Genomic DNA, 14,626 nt, shown 5'->3' with positions numbered 1-14,626 from the left:
ATCTTATATATTTTTCTGCAAAACTGTTTTTGCTAGAACACGTCCTCACAATCTGAACAATCAGGACATCAAAACACTTTTATACTTTAAGTTTCGAAATTTGCGGGTAATCTGCTTTAGTTTTTAAATAAACAATCGAGATGTTTATCATCTGTTCAACAAGATAATTACTTCAAGAAGCATTTCGTATAGTCAGGTTTATGTCATCGAAAGTATTTACTAAAACCTTTTCCAGTTAGCCATTAACTGAATTCGAAGAAAATACCTCAACTGGTACAATAGTCTTCATCCGTCAAATTAGTTTTGATCCTGATAGGAACATAAATAAGAAATATATTCCTTGCGTTTTTTACTATTGAGTGAAGTGCTTTGCGCAATGGTCAGGAAATCTTCCACCAGATGTCGCCCCCATTTGACGAACGAGGAACGAGCAAGAGCACTTGAGCAGGTAGGTCGTTTTTGCTCTTGATTGTAACTCACCTGAGCCTAGACAGGCCAGCAGGGACGCCGGCCCGCTCAAATGGCAATCTGAGTGTGTTACTGCTGCCTTTTCAGCCAATCAGTTGTCCAGTTGGGCGCGCTCAAAAAACTGGTGCTCGTTTCAGTTTCAAAGCTGAAATATGCAACAATTCACCCCCAGAAAACAGCTCTCCTCCCATGGTCTCTATTATGGATCTCTAGCGAGCAGCGAGAGTGTGTAAAATGCTCATGCTCCCCACTCTTGTATGATCCTATCCCGTCCCGTGCCATGTTTTGTGTGTGTTTTGTAGGCTATCTAAAGAAGGACCCATAAGACATACATACTTCAGGCCGAGTGTGGAGGACGGAAGAAGCACGGCTTTTCAGCTCAAGTCCTGTTTATACTCATAAAATCCCATAGGGTCACGTAATCATTCCGAGAACCCAAGCGTTGTTCAAGCTGTTGTTCATCCGTGCTCGGCAGAATGGAGTGTTCCACCGCAAAACAACAAGACACTGCGGAACAATAGATGTGGAAAACGGTGGCACACCATTTACCCCTGACTTATGAGTGTTTATGTTCATGTTCCGATCGTGTCGGATCAACCAGTTGGTGAATAAACTTCTGCAATATGAAACGAAAAAGGAAGAAACATGGGACCATGACGATTATTGGGCGGTCCAAGGCCCTCCACCTTCCAAGAACCACCTCCAAGAACGGCGAACCCTGTCTAAATCCTTACTCAAAAGACTCTCCGAAATACAATTGAGAGCCTTGCTCCGTTCAGTGGAGAGTGAAGGTAGTTTGGATACCAGTTGTGGATCTTCCCAAGAAAACTGTGTGATTGTGAGCAACTCAGTGGTGATTCGGAGAGATGCCCGCGTGCGGGTGGATCCCAAAGTGTTAACTTGCCAATTATTTCGATGGATCGATCTGAGAGACGACTTGGAACTCAAACGATTGCCCTTTTGTCAAGCCAAATTGAATAACCATGGCGACATACAGGTGGAATGCTGCAATCCCTATCATTGGAGTCGGGTCTGGAAACCCATATCGGGTGAGTTTAGGATGATATTTGCCTTTGATTTACCCTTTTTGGCCCAACTATCGAGGTGGTTGACGATTGAGGTAAGGTATTGATTTGCCAATTTTGAACAAAGGTGCCTCAATCGCGTGGTTAAGAGTTCGGTGAATTGCAGGCTAATATGCAGTTACATCCCATCTCCTGGAAGAGACCAATCGTTTCTCAAGAAGGGTGAAGCTTGCATTACGCCATTCACTGAGAAATCTCCAGATGATCTTGGACTAGACGATGCTAATCACCATTTCATGAATGGCATTGCGTGGTGCTGGTCGTATCCAACCGTTCTTCTCTCTCTCAACTCTGTTGTCATTCGATAAAGGGATTCTTCATCTTGGACTTGGAATGCTGTGGCCAAAATTCATCCATCCTCTACGAAACTTTGAAAATCAAGTTTGGTGCCAGAACTGCATTGTATGTGTGCTTCATTCTTTTGCCAGACAACCACCGTGAAAAATATCCCAAAGAGCTCTGACTTCGATTTGGATGTACCTAGTCTAGCCATGTCCCTAGGTCCTTTCGGTGTGACACTTTCGTCGAACCGGTCTCATTGCCATTAGATCATTGATTGATTCACGGGGAAAAGTATTGAAGAATTCGAGTTGGAAGGTGATGTCATCGTACCATTGCAATTTTGGCAGTGAGTTCTCAGATACGATGCCTCCTCCTCGCCTTCTTGCCTTTTGAGGTTGGCTAGTCGCGAGTAGGCCTATATATTCAAGTTTCAGCCCTCACCAATCCTCCAGACCATCTGAGTTTCAACAAAACGCACGTGGGGAGTTCAACACTTTGGAATACAGTACACTCACACTAGGACGACATTTACATATTTGCTCATAGGGTGGTGGATGTCTCGTACAGCACCTTCTATGCCGCACTTTGTACTCATTCACAGTGCGTGTTTATGCTCACCTGCATTTCAAATTCCAAATGGCCCGTGATAACCAATGAATCCTGAGTTTACGGCCAATGAAAGACTGTTGATCATTTGGCAGCTGGTTCTATTCATTTACCAATGAGTTTGTTCCATTGAACAAAGTGCAAAATCTTGCTCGAATCTGTGATCCTCAGCGTCGTTCAGTATCTAGCTTGAGATTGGCAGAGGAGTTAGGAATGAATGGTTTTTTTTTTCATTTTAGATTAAAAAATTCAGTCAATTAAGAAATAGATCTTAAATCTTAAAGGGACTGCCAGCGACGTCTCCCCACTGTTGCCTTTTTAGAAAGTGAAAATTTCAAGTCATTGAATACAGTGATTCCACCGTGATTATAAGGACCAAAAGCGAAAAATTTAAAAAGACCAATTTGAGAGTCCCCATAAGTTACTCTCCTTTTCATTCCATCAGAAATGTTGCGATTTGACTTTATTTGGCTTCCTACTCTAGTTTGAGGTCTGGCTCTGTTTTCCTATTCAATATGCTTCTGCTCCTTTGTCTGTGTTTCATTCCTGTTTCGTTTGTTTTGGTTTGAATTATGGCGATTGATAATTCAAATCAGAGGTATTCAACGCAATCAAATTAAAATTGTGCTCTCTTAATGAAAATAAATGTTAATGAACTGCATGCAAATGCGATCGGATCATGTTTTTCTGAGCAAGTGGTACACCATTCAAACAAAACTTCTAATTTGTATTGATGATTCTTTTACGGAGGTGCTCCAGGAAATTGAGCGATGGGACCCGTTGTCTTGCCGTTTTGGGAGGGAAAGAGGATCCCTCAATTATATTTTCTTTTTGAAAGTTATTAGACTTAGGTACGTTACTCTAAAGCACCAATTCCCAGCGAAAATAGCACATTCCTTTTTTTCATTTAATTTCTGTTTCAAGAACTGAGAGATGCATAAACTCAGATGGAGACTAATCAATCATAGCATCCATTAGAAGATGGTCTCTGGAATCGACTTGTGAATTAATAAATTTGCATGCTGAGTTCATAGTTGTCATCACGGTTTCTCTCGAGCATTGTCAGTTGTGACTGATTTACAACCAAAACAAGTGCCCACAAGTGTAAACATAAATATAAGATGTCAAACAAAGTGTTGCGCCAAAATTAATAGATTTCGCAGACGTCTCTGTATGCTCTCACAGACAATTTATTTTCGAATTTCATTTCAGTATCCGAAGATTTATCCCCTGAACTTTCCGAGCGGCTTCAAAGTAGCTCTCCGGACCTTCCGCTTTGTGGATCTTCCAACGGGTCCCAAGAGATCCAAACGCCGAATGAAAAGCGGAAACGAATCCACGAAGGCTCAAGTGGAAGTGAAAAATGTCCGCAAAAAATGTCCTTCAAGCATATTGGTGAGATCAGATTTGGATAGATTTGGAACCAACTACGAACGCGTTTCCTCAACCATGTACGCATCTGTGATCTTCTCTATTTCTTAGACCCTGGCGAATACTCCGAGATTTCATCTTGCTCAACTGAAATGGTGACCTCGTCTTCCTGCCTAATTTCCCACTCAACTCATGGTACTCAGCTACAAAATCAATACGGGTTCACATCCCAAGTTGGACTTTCAAAGCCAGGTAGGCCAGGCCTATTTGTATGAAAATAGCATGTGTCTTTAATATTAGTGGGCCGAGGTGACCCCTTCGTCCAGTGGCGCCCAGGGAAAACAATGAACAGTTTGAAGTTCAGGCGTAAGGAAAGCACATTTCAAATGGGAAATGGCTTCTTAGGAAGAGGGAAATTTCCCCATGACGTTCTTGTCTTTTTGAACAAATGGCTTTTTCTCGTCAATTATGGTCATTGCCTCGGAAGTGACTACTGCAAAATCTCTGACCCCCCGAGCTCAAGCGGTGGTATCGTAAGCCTTAAGTCTTATCGGTTCACTATCTTTTGTACGTTATTCTTGCTGCCCGTCAAATTCGTTATCAAGGCCTACTTCCGATGAATAATGTTTGCCATATGTACATATATTTATGCTCGAAGAGAAACCGTTGCGATTCTTCGGCATTGGCAATTAACATTTGCAGCCATTATATTTCATGGGGACGACAACCTTTTTGCAAGCTTTCAAGTAGGCGCCAATGAGCCGTCGCTAAAATTCTTCTGACATATTGCACTTTAGCATTGAATGCTGTTGTTGTTGAAGTTGTTGTGTTGTTGACATCGTCGTTGTTCAATCGTGTTGGTGGTCGTGTACTCTCCCTCTGTCTCTTTGTGACGAAGTTTGGCTCTTTCTTCACTGTCAAAAGTGTACCGGCTCCATTGCTTCCTCAGTCGAGGCGGATTTGTTAAGATAAGTTGATTTGTCAACACTGGCTTTCACTTTCCATGACCTGGGGACACGTTGGAACAGTGAGTTGTGGCTCATCAACAGATTTATCTCTGGTGGCATTTAAGCTCAATTGACTTGTCCAGGCTTCGAATTCCTTCACATTAATACTAACGTAATTTACTTGATACTCATTTGTCTGAAATTGAGTGTTTTGCTAGTTGATTGCGATTTGGAGAAGAACTTGCGTTCGTTCGTTCGTTCGTTTGTTCCATATCGGATAACAAGGTGGACGAGTTTTCGCAAATGACTTGGCAATATTCAAGCCTTTTCGTGCCAAACTCTGATAGCTTTTCGACACGATTCGTATGTTCAATTAAGACAAATCCAGCTCGTTTCGTTTTAATCACAACGGGTTAGCTCTCCTGCAATCACAAGTACTTTGTGAGCGACGAGTGAGGAGTGAAAGAAAAGCCCAAGTGGCGGAATCTTGAAAGATATCGTTCCACCTTGCATTTCTTATACGTCTTTATGGCCCTCTTGAATGCAAAAGCTGATTGAAGCCATTCCAGAGATTCGCCAAGCTGAATGAGGCCACTTGTACATTGGTGGACGCCGTCGATTTTATGGGGCTGGATGAAAAGCGCCCATTCAGCATGAGTGGACAATGATCGTCATGATGGTGTTACTGACCCATTGTCTTGACCCCACGGAACTCGTTCTGTCACCTCTTGTTGTTGGATTAGATCCACTTCTATGTAGTTTGACGAGAAGCCAGATCTATTACAAAGAAAAGCACGTCTACACATACTTTGACCCATATGCTTTCGGTGTCAAGCTGTAAATTCCACAGATTTCTGATCACATTTGGGTCAGACATTGCCAAAACGAGAAGGGCGGTGTCCTTTTCACCGTCTTTCCTCGTCCTGTTTGTTGCTTTGGAAACACAACATTCCGATCTTCAATAAAAAAAAAAAAAGGAAAAGGAAAGAACCAAGCAATCCTCCATAAAATGCTTTCCCTAAAATTGAGCTCTTATCGATTCCTTCAATGCCAATTATGAGAAAGACCCTCATTAAAAGCATGATAACATTGGAATGTGTGTTGGGGTCCAAATGGATTTTGGTTGGGAGTCGCGCCTGTTATCGCTTGAAAGTGTTCATTATTCTACCAAAATTTCTTCTCCCCATAGTTTGGCATTCCTGAGGAAAAAAGATATCTCTATCCAAATAAGTAGTACAAAGCATGTGGTCCAAAGTGGCATGAAATCGTGGATATAGCTCCTATCTTAACTTGCACTCTTTGACACACCTGTGATAAGTCGAAAATTGAAGAAGAGTTATGGCACATGTGCTAATTGGACCATTTTAGGCTTGATCCTCGGTGCAGATAACCAGGTTGAGCTAACTGCTCCTTTCTCAGTACTATCTGAAATCTCAATAGACACCTTCAGCGACATTCTTAACCTTGACAAAACATTGGGAATCATTGTTTTTCTTGTGGTTTCGTGCTTGATGGTTCCATATTTTCGCCCCTTCTTGACACTCCTAACTTGACAGTCTGACATCTAAACAGACAGATAGAAGGGAGAGTGAGAGAGAGAGAGAGAGTGAGAGAGAGACAGAGAGACGGACTTGCAGCGGCTTTGAAATCTGTATCCAGAGCGTTGGCTCTAACGTTCAAAGTGATCAACGTGACAGTCAGTTCATGACTGAGACCAATTCGCCTTCATATCGCCGCACTTGACAGGTGCATATGTTGACCGTCTGTAAATAATCAACTCATGAACGATTCTTGGCTCTAACGCCTGCTGGAAAGCTAGGTTGTAAATGTTACCTTAACACGATTATTTTTTTATTTTCACAAAGAACCTAGTTATACTCACCAAAATATCTTTTGAGACGCCATTTGAACTTGATTTGAACATCTGGCTACCGGGAAGAATCTCGAATGCCCAAATTGGCCAAGATATGTGCTTTTTGCGCTATCACCCAATCTGGAACAAAGGGGTCTTGATTGAAGTTTCCTCCGGTGAATGGGATACGAACGGACTTTTTTGTCGTCAAGCTTGAGTCAGCCGTCATTGTAGAATACAAAGCAAAACGCATGCATCGGGTTAAGCGCCCATCATCCATCGGCCCCCTCTTCACAATAGCCTTTCATCTGACCAGATTGTGCAATCAAATTGAGGCTGAAAGCCGCTTTGATGACAACCCGAACAAATGGTGACCGGCGTTTCAGCGTGAAGTGGAAATTGCAAAGCAACACGGTCATAATGGGCTTCATTAGGCGAAGAGGATGTTTGCGGCTTCGCCAAGGATTGGCAAACGCCTACCAGACTTGACTACTAGACACGTCGAGGGTTCATACCAATTGTGCTGCGGGAGAGATATGTAGGCCAACTAAATTCGGACCAACCGACCACATGATTCCATTCCACGCGATGATGTTGTCTTAATTGCCTAAATCAATAGACCCTGAGTCAAATGAGCATACACCTAACACTCAAGAGACACAAGAGGGAGAGAGAGAGAGAGTGTGAAATACACACAAAGTTACGAACCAGTCAACAAGCAAGTTGGAAACGTTGGGATTGCTCCTGAATCATGATGCAATCCAAGATTTTGTCAAAGGTCACTCCGATGAGTGCTCGTGTTTGGCTCTGTTTTGCTCTGGAGTTTAATCCAGATGCATTTCCATGGTGCATTTGCTGCCAAGCTAATAAGCCAGATACTTGACAGGAAATAATTATCACGTGGAATTTGGCAGCGCGTGTGCTATATTGAACACTTCTTCTGTTCTCCTTGCTTGACTCCTTCCCAGATCTGACTTAATGAACATAGGCGAAGTGTCAACAAATACAAGCAATTATAAACATTTACTAGTATGAAACTTTGAAACTCAAGTTTGTTATATTAGTCCGAATGTGTCGTACAATGACAGTGTGTAACGTCAGCCAACCCATATGTACATACATACTCCGTCGATTAATATCTTTTTTGACTTAAAATAGTCTTGGCGCCACAAATTCCAGACTCCGTGGCTGAAATCAAAGGAGGTTGTTCAAGTCTTTCGCTCCATCCAATCGACGGATGATCCGAGCAGCACTTATGTGCTCTACAGATACTACACTCTCTCACTTACCCACCCGGTCCTCACTGCTTGACGTTCTATGTAGCGGCCTAGAATCATTTTCAGGACCGACAACGTGAAGATGATGGGAGAGAAGGAGGAGGAGGAGTAGTAGGAGGGCATCCTTGAATCAAATTCTACTCCTACATACGAGTATTACAGTCATGGGGTCGTTCTCGCTAACACGTTTTTTCTTCTTCTTCATCTTTGTTGTTCGCGTTTACGGCGAGGGCTTAGGCCCTACACCTAAAAAGAGCGTATGAGGTGATACCTCAGGCCCCGGTAACCGCGGTATCGGTATCACGAACTGTCAAGATTTTCGTCATTTTGGCGGTGAAATTCTAAATGACACGCTTTGCACGGCCCAACTCAGGCCTTGTCCTCTCGATTTAAGAGACCTCTAGTGTTAAGAAGAATCAACTTTAAAGGCTGCGAGTTTTAGGAGTTGGTAAATATTTCAGATATGTGGTCAACAGGCAAACATCAAACTCATTCTCCAAATCGCATATACTTTGAAACTTACGCTCAAGATAAAACTGGGACGCAAGTTCAAATAATCTCGAAAAACCATTCTTTGGAACATGAGCACGACTTCATTCCGATTCAACCACTACTTTAAGGACAAGTACTTTAAGAGATGGAACGCTCAACACTTCACAAAGGGTCAACTTTTTATACTAGAACCACTATTCTTGTAATGCAATCAATTATCCTTGTGAGGAATCTTTAGAGGTTATTTCTCAAGTGAAACACCTGAAAGACAACGAGCTCATCCGAAAATGGCTATTTAGAGTCATCGAAAAGGCCATGTAATATATGTACTAACCCTCAAAATCTGATAGCAATAAACTTCGCCTCCGTGCAATGAGTCTCGAGACTCTTCTGGCGTCACTTATGTATATCCTTGAAATCCTCGCATCATATCGTAAAACATTAGTGCGTACATATTGACTGAGGATCACCCGTGATTTATCCTCGGCAAACAAATCAAAAATAGGGAAGCATGACCTCTAAATAGATATGTGACAGTTTAATTGACAATTCCAAACTCGAAAGTCCAACAGTCGCCTCAGGGTTGTCCTCTTCGTCCACCAGCAAAGCTCCCATGCCACCCATGCTATGGCTAGAGCATTCTGGGTAAATGCAAGGACTCGGGATTCTTTCTGCCATCAATTTCCAAACCAAGTGAAGTTACACAGTCGTGACCTGACGCTCCTGTTATCCTGGCTTGAGAGTTGAGAAATGAGAATGGCTGTGGGAAAGTTGTGTCTCGCTCCATCAACGAAAAGATAGCGATGGCGCCTTTGGGTGGCGAATGTGGTAAGGGTTCGTCAAGAAGGGCGGCTGGATGCCAGTGCAAAGCGTCGATCGAAAAACTGGACATTCACTCCTGGGTAAAGGAGAGGATGCAAACTTGAAGGCCATTTGACGGGCTAATTATCCAATTATGAATGAGATGCGAAACCCGCCTTCTGTGATCTCGAGATCGCACGCCAACCTCGTCGGTGAGCGAAATCCCAAATCCGTCGATATCCGTCTACATTCAACTTGACGTCTCTATTCGGGAGTCGTTGAAATGACTTGCATGCTTTGGAAATAGGACCATTTGAGGTTTCCTCTCATTCAACAACCCTTCTTCAATGGCGCCGCGTCTTGTCTGTGCAGTTGTTGGCTGGCTGGAACTCCCGGGCAGTATATTTACTCATCGTTTTAGTGAGCTCCTTTCAGGTTTGGAGAAGGAGGAAAAATAGGAATCGGACCTGACTTGGTAAACGTGTGCATGCGTACCAACCATGTGCGGCCATTGGTTGGTTGATTGGTCGGATGGGATGTCTTGTGGAAGTTGGAAGTCCTGACGACACGCTGTCGGCAAAGACAATTGGATTGTTTTGGGATAAGTCTACGGATTGTGGAGGCAATTTACCAAAGTGGAAGTAATGGACAGTCAGAAAGAAAGGGAGAAAGAGAGAGGGGAGACCTCCGATCAGCACCTTTTTCGTTAAAGACTTGGGTGATGTGAGGGACCACACTGAAAAATATCATCACTGTCAGCAAGAAGCATGCACCTTCAATGAAAGTTGGAGACTCCGAAACGACCCTAACTCAATCTTTTACCTCTTCTCTCGGACAGGTCCTCCGACATTTAACGAATCTGATACAATACAGACCTCCACAGTATATTGGCGTCACTTTAAGAACGCACACACACACACACTTGACTCCATCTCGCCGTTCAATTTCAAAACCAGATCCTACCTACTCTAATGATAGACATAATGATACGAGGCTCTTGCGGAAGTCGCGCCTGGAATCAATTTCCCTTGTCGCCAGACTTATCCATTGAGGCTTTCCAATTACAACTCCATTTTGAACTGGCTCTTCCTCTGCCGTTGGGGAGAATCGGAGGAAGTGGAACTGGCTCTTTTTTCTCTCCCTACCCCTCGAAACTCCCTTAGAGCAACGAGCGAATCCTCCACCACTACCACCTCTTCCGCCTCCATCACCACCACGTTCGTTCATATCCACATAACAGATCCAGTGCTACTTCTACTACGATGACGACGGCAACCATCACCACCGCCACCAGCAGCACCTCAAACGGTAACTTCTCCAATCTCCAGAATTATTACGTCCTCCGTGGCGCCAACTCGACTATTATCGGTTTTGAATCGTCGGGGTCTCTGTTTGTTCGGCTCGATTGTTCCCACAAGTCATGATGATGATGACGACGGAGAGAATAGACAAAAGTTGTCGGTGAAAGAGGGAGAGAACGTGCGTGCGGATGTATGTGTGTGTGTGTGTGTGTGATAGTATGAATAAGTAACATGTGGTTGGAGGATTGATTTACCGATTTGAATTGATATGTAGCATCAGTTGGTCAGGGATCGGAAGCTGGTCAAGTTTCACAGAGGTATCATACCATCCCATGTGTACTCTCAAACGTACCGCAGAGTGAGTGCACTCATCCATTCATGCATGCATATCCTAGCTCATTTTTGCTCTCACATTGGATTACAATGGATGCATGCCGCCATATGGACATTTGGACATGGGCTATCACTCCCCAGTTGATGGTTTCTGCTAGTTACTCCACGTGATGTGTTTGTTCGCTATGTCCCCACAAAGTTGGAATCATTATTCATGTGCATTGGGAGACAATGTGTGCCTGTCATCCTAGTCCCATTGCCTCTAAGCCCCACTCATAGCGTATATATAAAACTTGAGTCTATCGTGTATGAGTACAACAATCGAGTGCGTCTCGGTCGACAGAGCCTGGTGGCAGCATTTCAGCGACAATTTGGCGCCCTCTAAATCAAAAGAAGTCCTCTGTAACAATTGTGGCTTCTGATGATGGCAATCAAATGTCAGGGGAGAACGAGGCCGTGTCCTAAACGTTGGAAAAAGGCTCTAGCAAACAATGGACAAATCCATCATGCTGTTGGACGATGGGAGTACAAACATATCGCCTGAAATGGCACACAAGACGAACTGTCAATCAATCTATGTTTATCCTCCCCAACACAGACTAATAGGTAGGCGTCCAGGCTGCTCACCCAAGATGAACTCGTTCCCTTCAAGTGCATCAGAATCGAGCACGAGGTTTCAAAGTGTTTCAAGTTCAACTTCTTCGCCATGTGGATGATCGATGAAGGCACACATTTTGGCAGGAAACTGAACTCATTGGACTAAATTGTGACGGGAGCATTTCTTCAGAGCCTATCGAGGAATTTTTTTTTTTAGTTAGGGATCGAGAATAGTGTGGCCCGTTGTTGCGTGACCCTGGTGTCACGACAAAAATTCCACCAACACACCGTTTGAAGCTTTGAGTTGAAGCCAAGCAAATTTTGGGAGGGAAACGTAGTGGGAGGGGCCACAAGGAAGACTAACATGGTGAAAAGCACGGTCAGACTTCTTCTGGTGCGGTTGAGGGAGAGCCGCCAAAGGATGGAACGTGTCTGGCTTGCAAGTGTCTCTTGCAATTGCGATTGGCTTTGCTCTCGTTTAAGGAATACCACATGACAGCCCGGCAGTTGTTGTGTGTCTCAGATCAGTTCATTTGATCAACCGACTTTTTGACGCGGCTCCTTGAGGTTACGCTCGGTCGGGGTCTTATTTCCAGTCACATAATAAACAGTCATCCCTATGAGGAGAACTTGAGCTGAGCTCGAGGGTATGTAGTACAGTAGAGATGGGGACTATGACTTTGAACCATTTACTCGTTTCCATACATTATTCATTAGACGCAAGATGGGTGGATGGCAGTCAGTACAGGGAGAGCCTCTTATGGATTCATTTGCGACGGAATGTGGACGACGAAAACCACGAGATTGGAGTGGTCGATGTCGACAGAACGGAATTTGATGACTTTGGTGACTGAATCAAAGTCGCACGATATCTAAGTGATGTGTACCTTTTTTCCTCATATGGCGTATGTGAGTGTATGCTTTTGCGACAAAAGCAATGCCACCGCAATGCAACCTGCGAGTATGTACGTAGTAGATCAATGAGTCCTTCTCTTCTCCTAATACTCGTCGACCTTCTCCTCTTTGTGGTGTCGTCTTTTTGTCCCTCTCTCAATGATCGGGATTGAGCAAAAAGCTGCACAGACTTGTGGCGCCGCTTCAGATTAAATCTGGAATACGCGATGGATCTCGGTTCAAGTTGATTTGCTCGGAGGAAACGAAAGAGAGACAGAAAGAACACAAGACCAAGAACGAAAGAGAGAGCCCTCTCCATGAAGTGAAGTTCGCCATTCTGCCTAGTACTGGTCCTGCAGAAACAATTTAGATGGTATTGGTGAATCCATTTTGGGCGGAATTGGATGCCATCTAAGGTTTGTCCCCATTCCATTCGTCTCCCTTCGCCGATTTTGTTCCCAGGGAATCCAGACTTTGCTGATTGATCCTTGTCCTAATTGTTTTTCTCACACGCGATCATGGCGTCGACACCATTTTTGACGTATTTGACTGTCGCAAAAACTCATCTGCCCGACCTTCGCTTCCATCCAATGACGCCACCTTTTTCTCCGATTGCCGACGGATCAAATTCCGTACATGCGGACTTGACTTTTGTTCTACGTCCCTAGACAAGAGTCTTGAACCAATTCTGGACGAGCTTTGCGAATAGTACGAGATTTTTGTCGAGTTGCGGCCCTAATTGCGGAATTTGCTCATACCGATATGAAGGAAGAACTTTCCGGGGAGGGGCACATCAATTTAGATCAAACTCCGCTTGCCTGCAATCACCCCTACAACTGTTTGAAGTGGGATCGTTGAGAATGAATAAGTCCTGAACAGGTTTGACGGCTGTCTTTTGTTGTCTCGCCTCCAAGTCGCCTCTTTTTCTGGCATCACTGACAAACGTAAGAACGAACGAACGAACGAACGAACGAACGGATGCTTTGTCTTCTTCTTCGTCAATGGGTGATACAACCACTTCGTATGCCGCGGATAAACCCACATGATGGTGGTTCTGGATGTGGACAACAAAGGAAACCTGGCAATCGACATCTCATTTGACGTAATTGGCTGTTGGCTGTCTATTGGGAACATGTTCAAACTGTTCATCCTGGAGGCGCCAAGGAGCCGTCCCACTTCGAATACATCAGTATGCAGGAGATTGAACATGCAGCTGAATGGATGGATCTACTTTGATCACCTGCTTGATTTGAACCTTGGAAGGCAAGGAGGGATAACTCCCTCGATGGTTGTCCGGAGCAAAAGATAATGATTTCTCCACATCCAAAGAGACGAAAACAGCACCTGGGTTGGCAGAGACAATGGACCCCCCTCCCAAGTTGCCGGACCCTTCAAAAATTCCTATGATTACAGACCGAGGTTTGTCTGTCTGTCGTCCCCTCCTCTCCCTCCTCTTTGGCCGTCTCTAATACACTCCCATTGTGCTAGTCGGTGCTGACCCTACTCAAGTCTAAACGAGCGACGACGAGAGCATGATGGCTTTTTGCCGATGAAACTTTGCCACGCGACCAAAGGCAAATACCTTTCATTTACTACATAATTTAAGAGGGAAAATTTTGGGGAGACGGGGCTAGGGTATTTTGGATGCTCTCTCGATCAGGTTAAGAGCTCACACTTGGCACAGACAAGGCGTTTTCAAAGTTGTGTCATTAGAACTACCTCAAATATAGCACTTGCTCAAATCCGAGCCTCCATCGAATCTCGACGCCTGTCTTCTAAGATGTGAGCGAGTTCGGTCAGCCTTGCTTTGGTGTGTCACAATTTCCCAGTTCCCTTATCGGTCCACGATCTCCCCACAGACAACATTTCTTCTCATTACTCGGGAGAACCGGTGGAAAAAAGATCGACTGGTCGAGACAAGAAGACCTGACTCATCGAGTGGTCCTTGTCTGCAGATCCAGAGCTATCACCCTTGACAGACCTGGCGACATTGTCGAATGTTCTCACGGGAATGGGCTTGGAACATGTTCCAGAAAAAAATGAGGCCATCGTGGCGTCAAGTTTCCAGACGTTTTTATCTACCCAGAGCAATTGTCATCTGGATTTCCTGGCTCCCCTCCTACCAATTTTCCATCCACATGATACTCGACTCCATTGGGTGGGTCCGCATGAGCAAGCATGTGTGTTTATATCCGATTTATCAAGCACAAGATGAGCGGTGTTTACATCGATCTGTCACCCAGAGTCGCTCTGCATGGCTTTGTGGCCTCGAGAGAGTCTCCATGTTGGTGTTGGAGGACGAGGATAAGGTAGCAGGGGA

General features: G+C 44.3%; 1 protein-coding gene across 2 annotated transcripts in view; it reads left to right on the top strand.

The window, feature by feature from the left end:
• Positions 1-599: 599 nt before the first annotated feature.
• LOC131877435 (mothers against decapentaplegic homolog 6-like) overlaps positions 600-14,626 on the top strand; it is a 30,651-nt gene continuing 16,624 nt past the window's right edge. Inside the window, exons 1-3 of one of the 2 annotated variants that reach the window (XM_059223110.1) lie at positions 600-1,517; positions 3,654-3,836; positions 3,924-4,064. In XM_059223110.1, coding sequence (XP_059079093.1) covers positions 1,037-1,517; positions 3,654-3,836; positions 3,924-4,064 — 805 coding nt within the window. In that variant the 5' untranslated portion in view covers positions 600-1,036. The remainder of the gene's footprint in view (positions 1,518-3,653; positions 3,837-3,923; positions 4,065-14,626) is intronic. The other variant, XM_059223102.1, reaches the window with a different exon arrangement.

Source organism: Tigriopus californicus, chromosome 1, assembly GCF_007210705.1.
Source record: "Tigriopus californicus strain San Diego chromosome 1, Tcal_SD_v2.1, whole genome shotgun sequence".
Taxonomy (NCBI): Eukaryota; Metazoa; Arthropoda; class Copepoda; order Harpacticoida; family Harpacticidae; genus Tigriopus; species Tigriopus californicus.
Note: the sequence above shows the minus strand (reverse complement) of the source record. Positions and strands in the feature narration are given on the sequence as shown.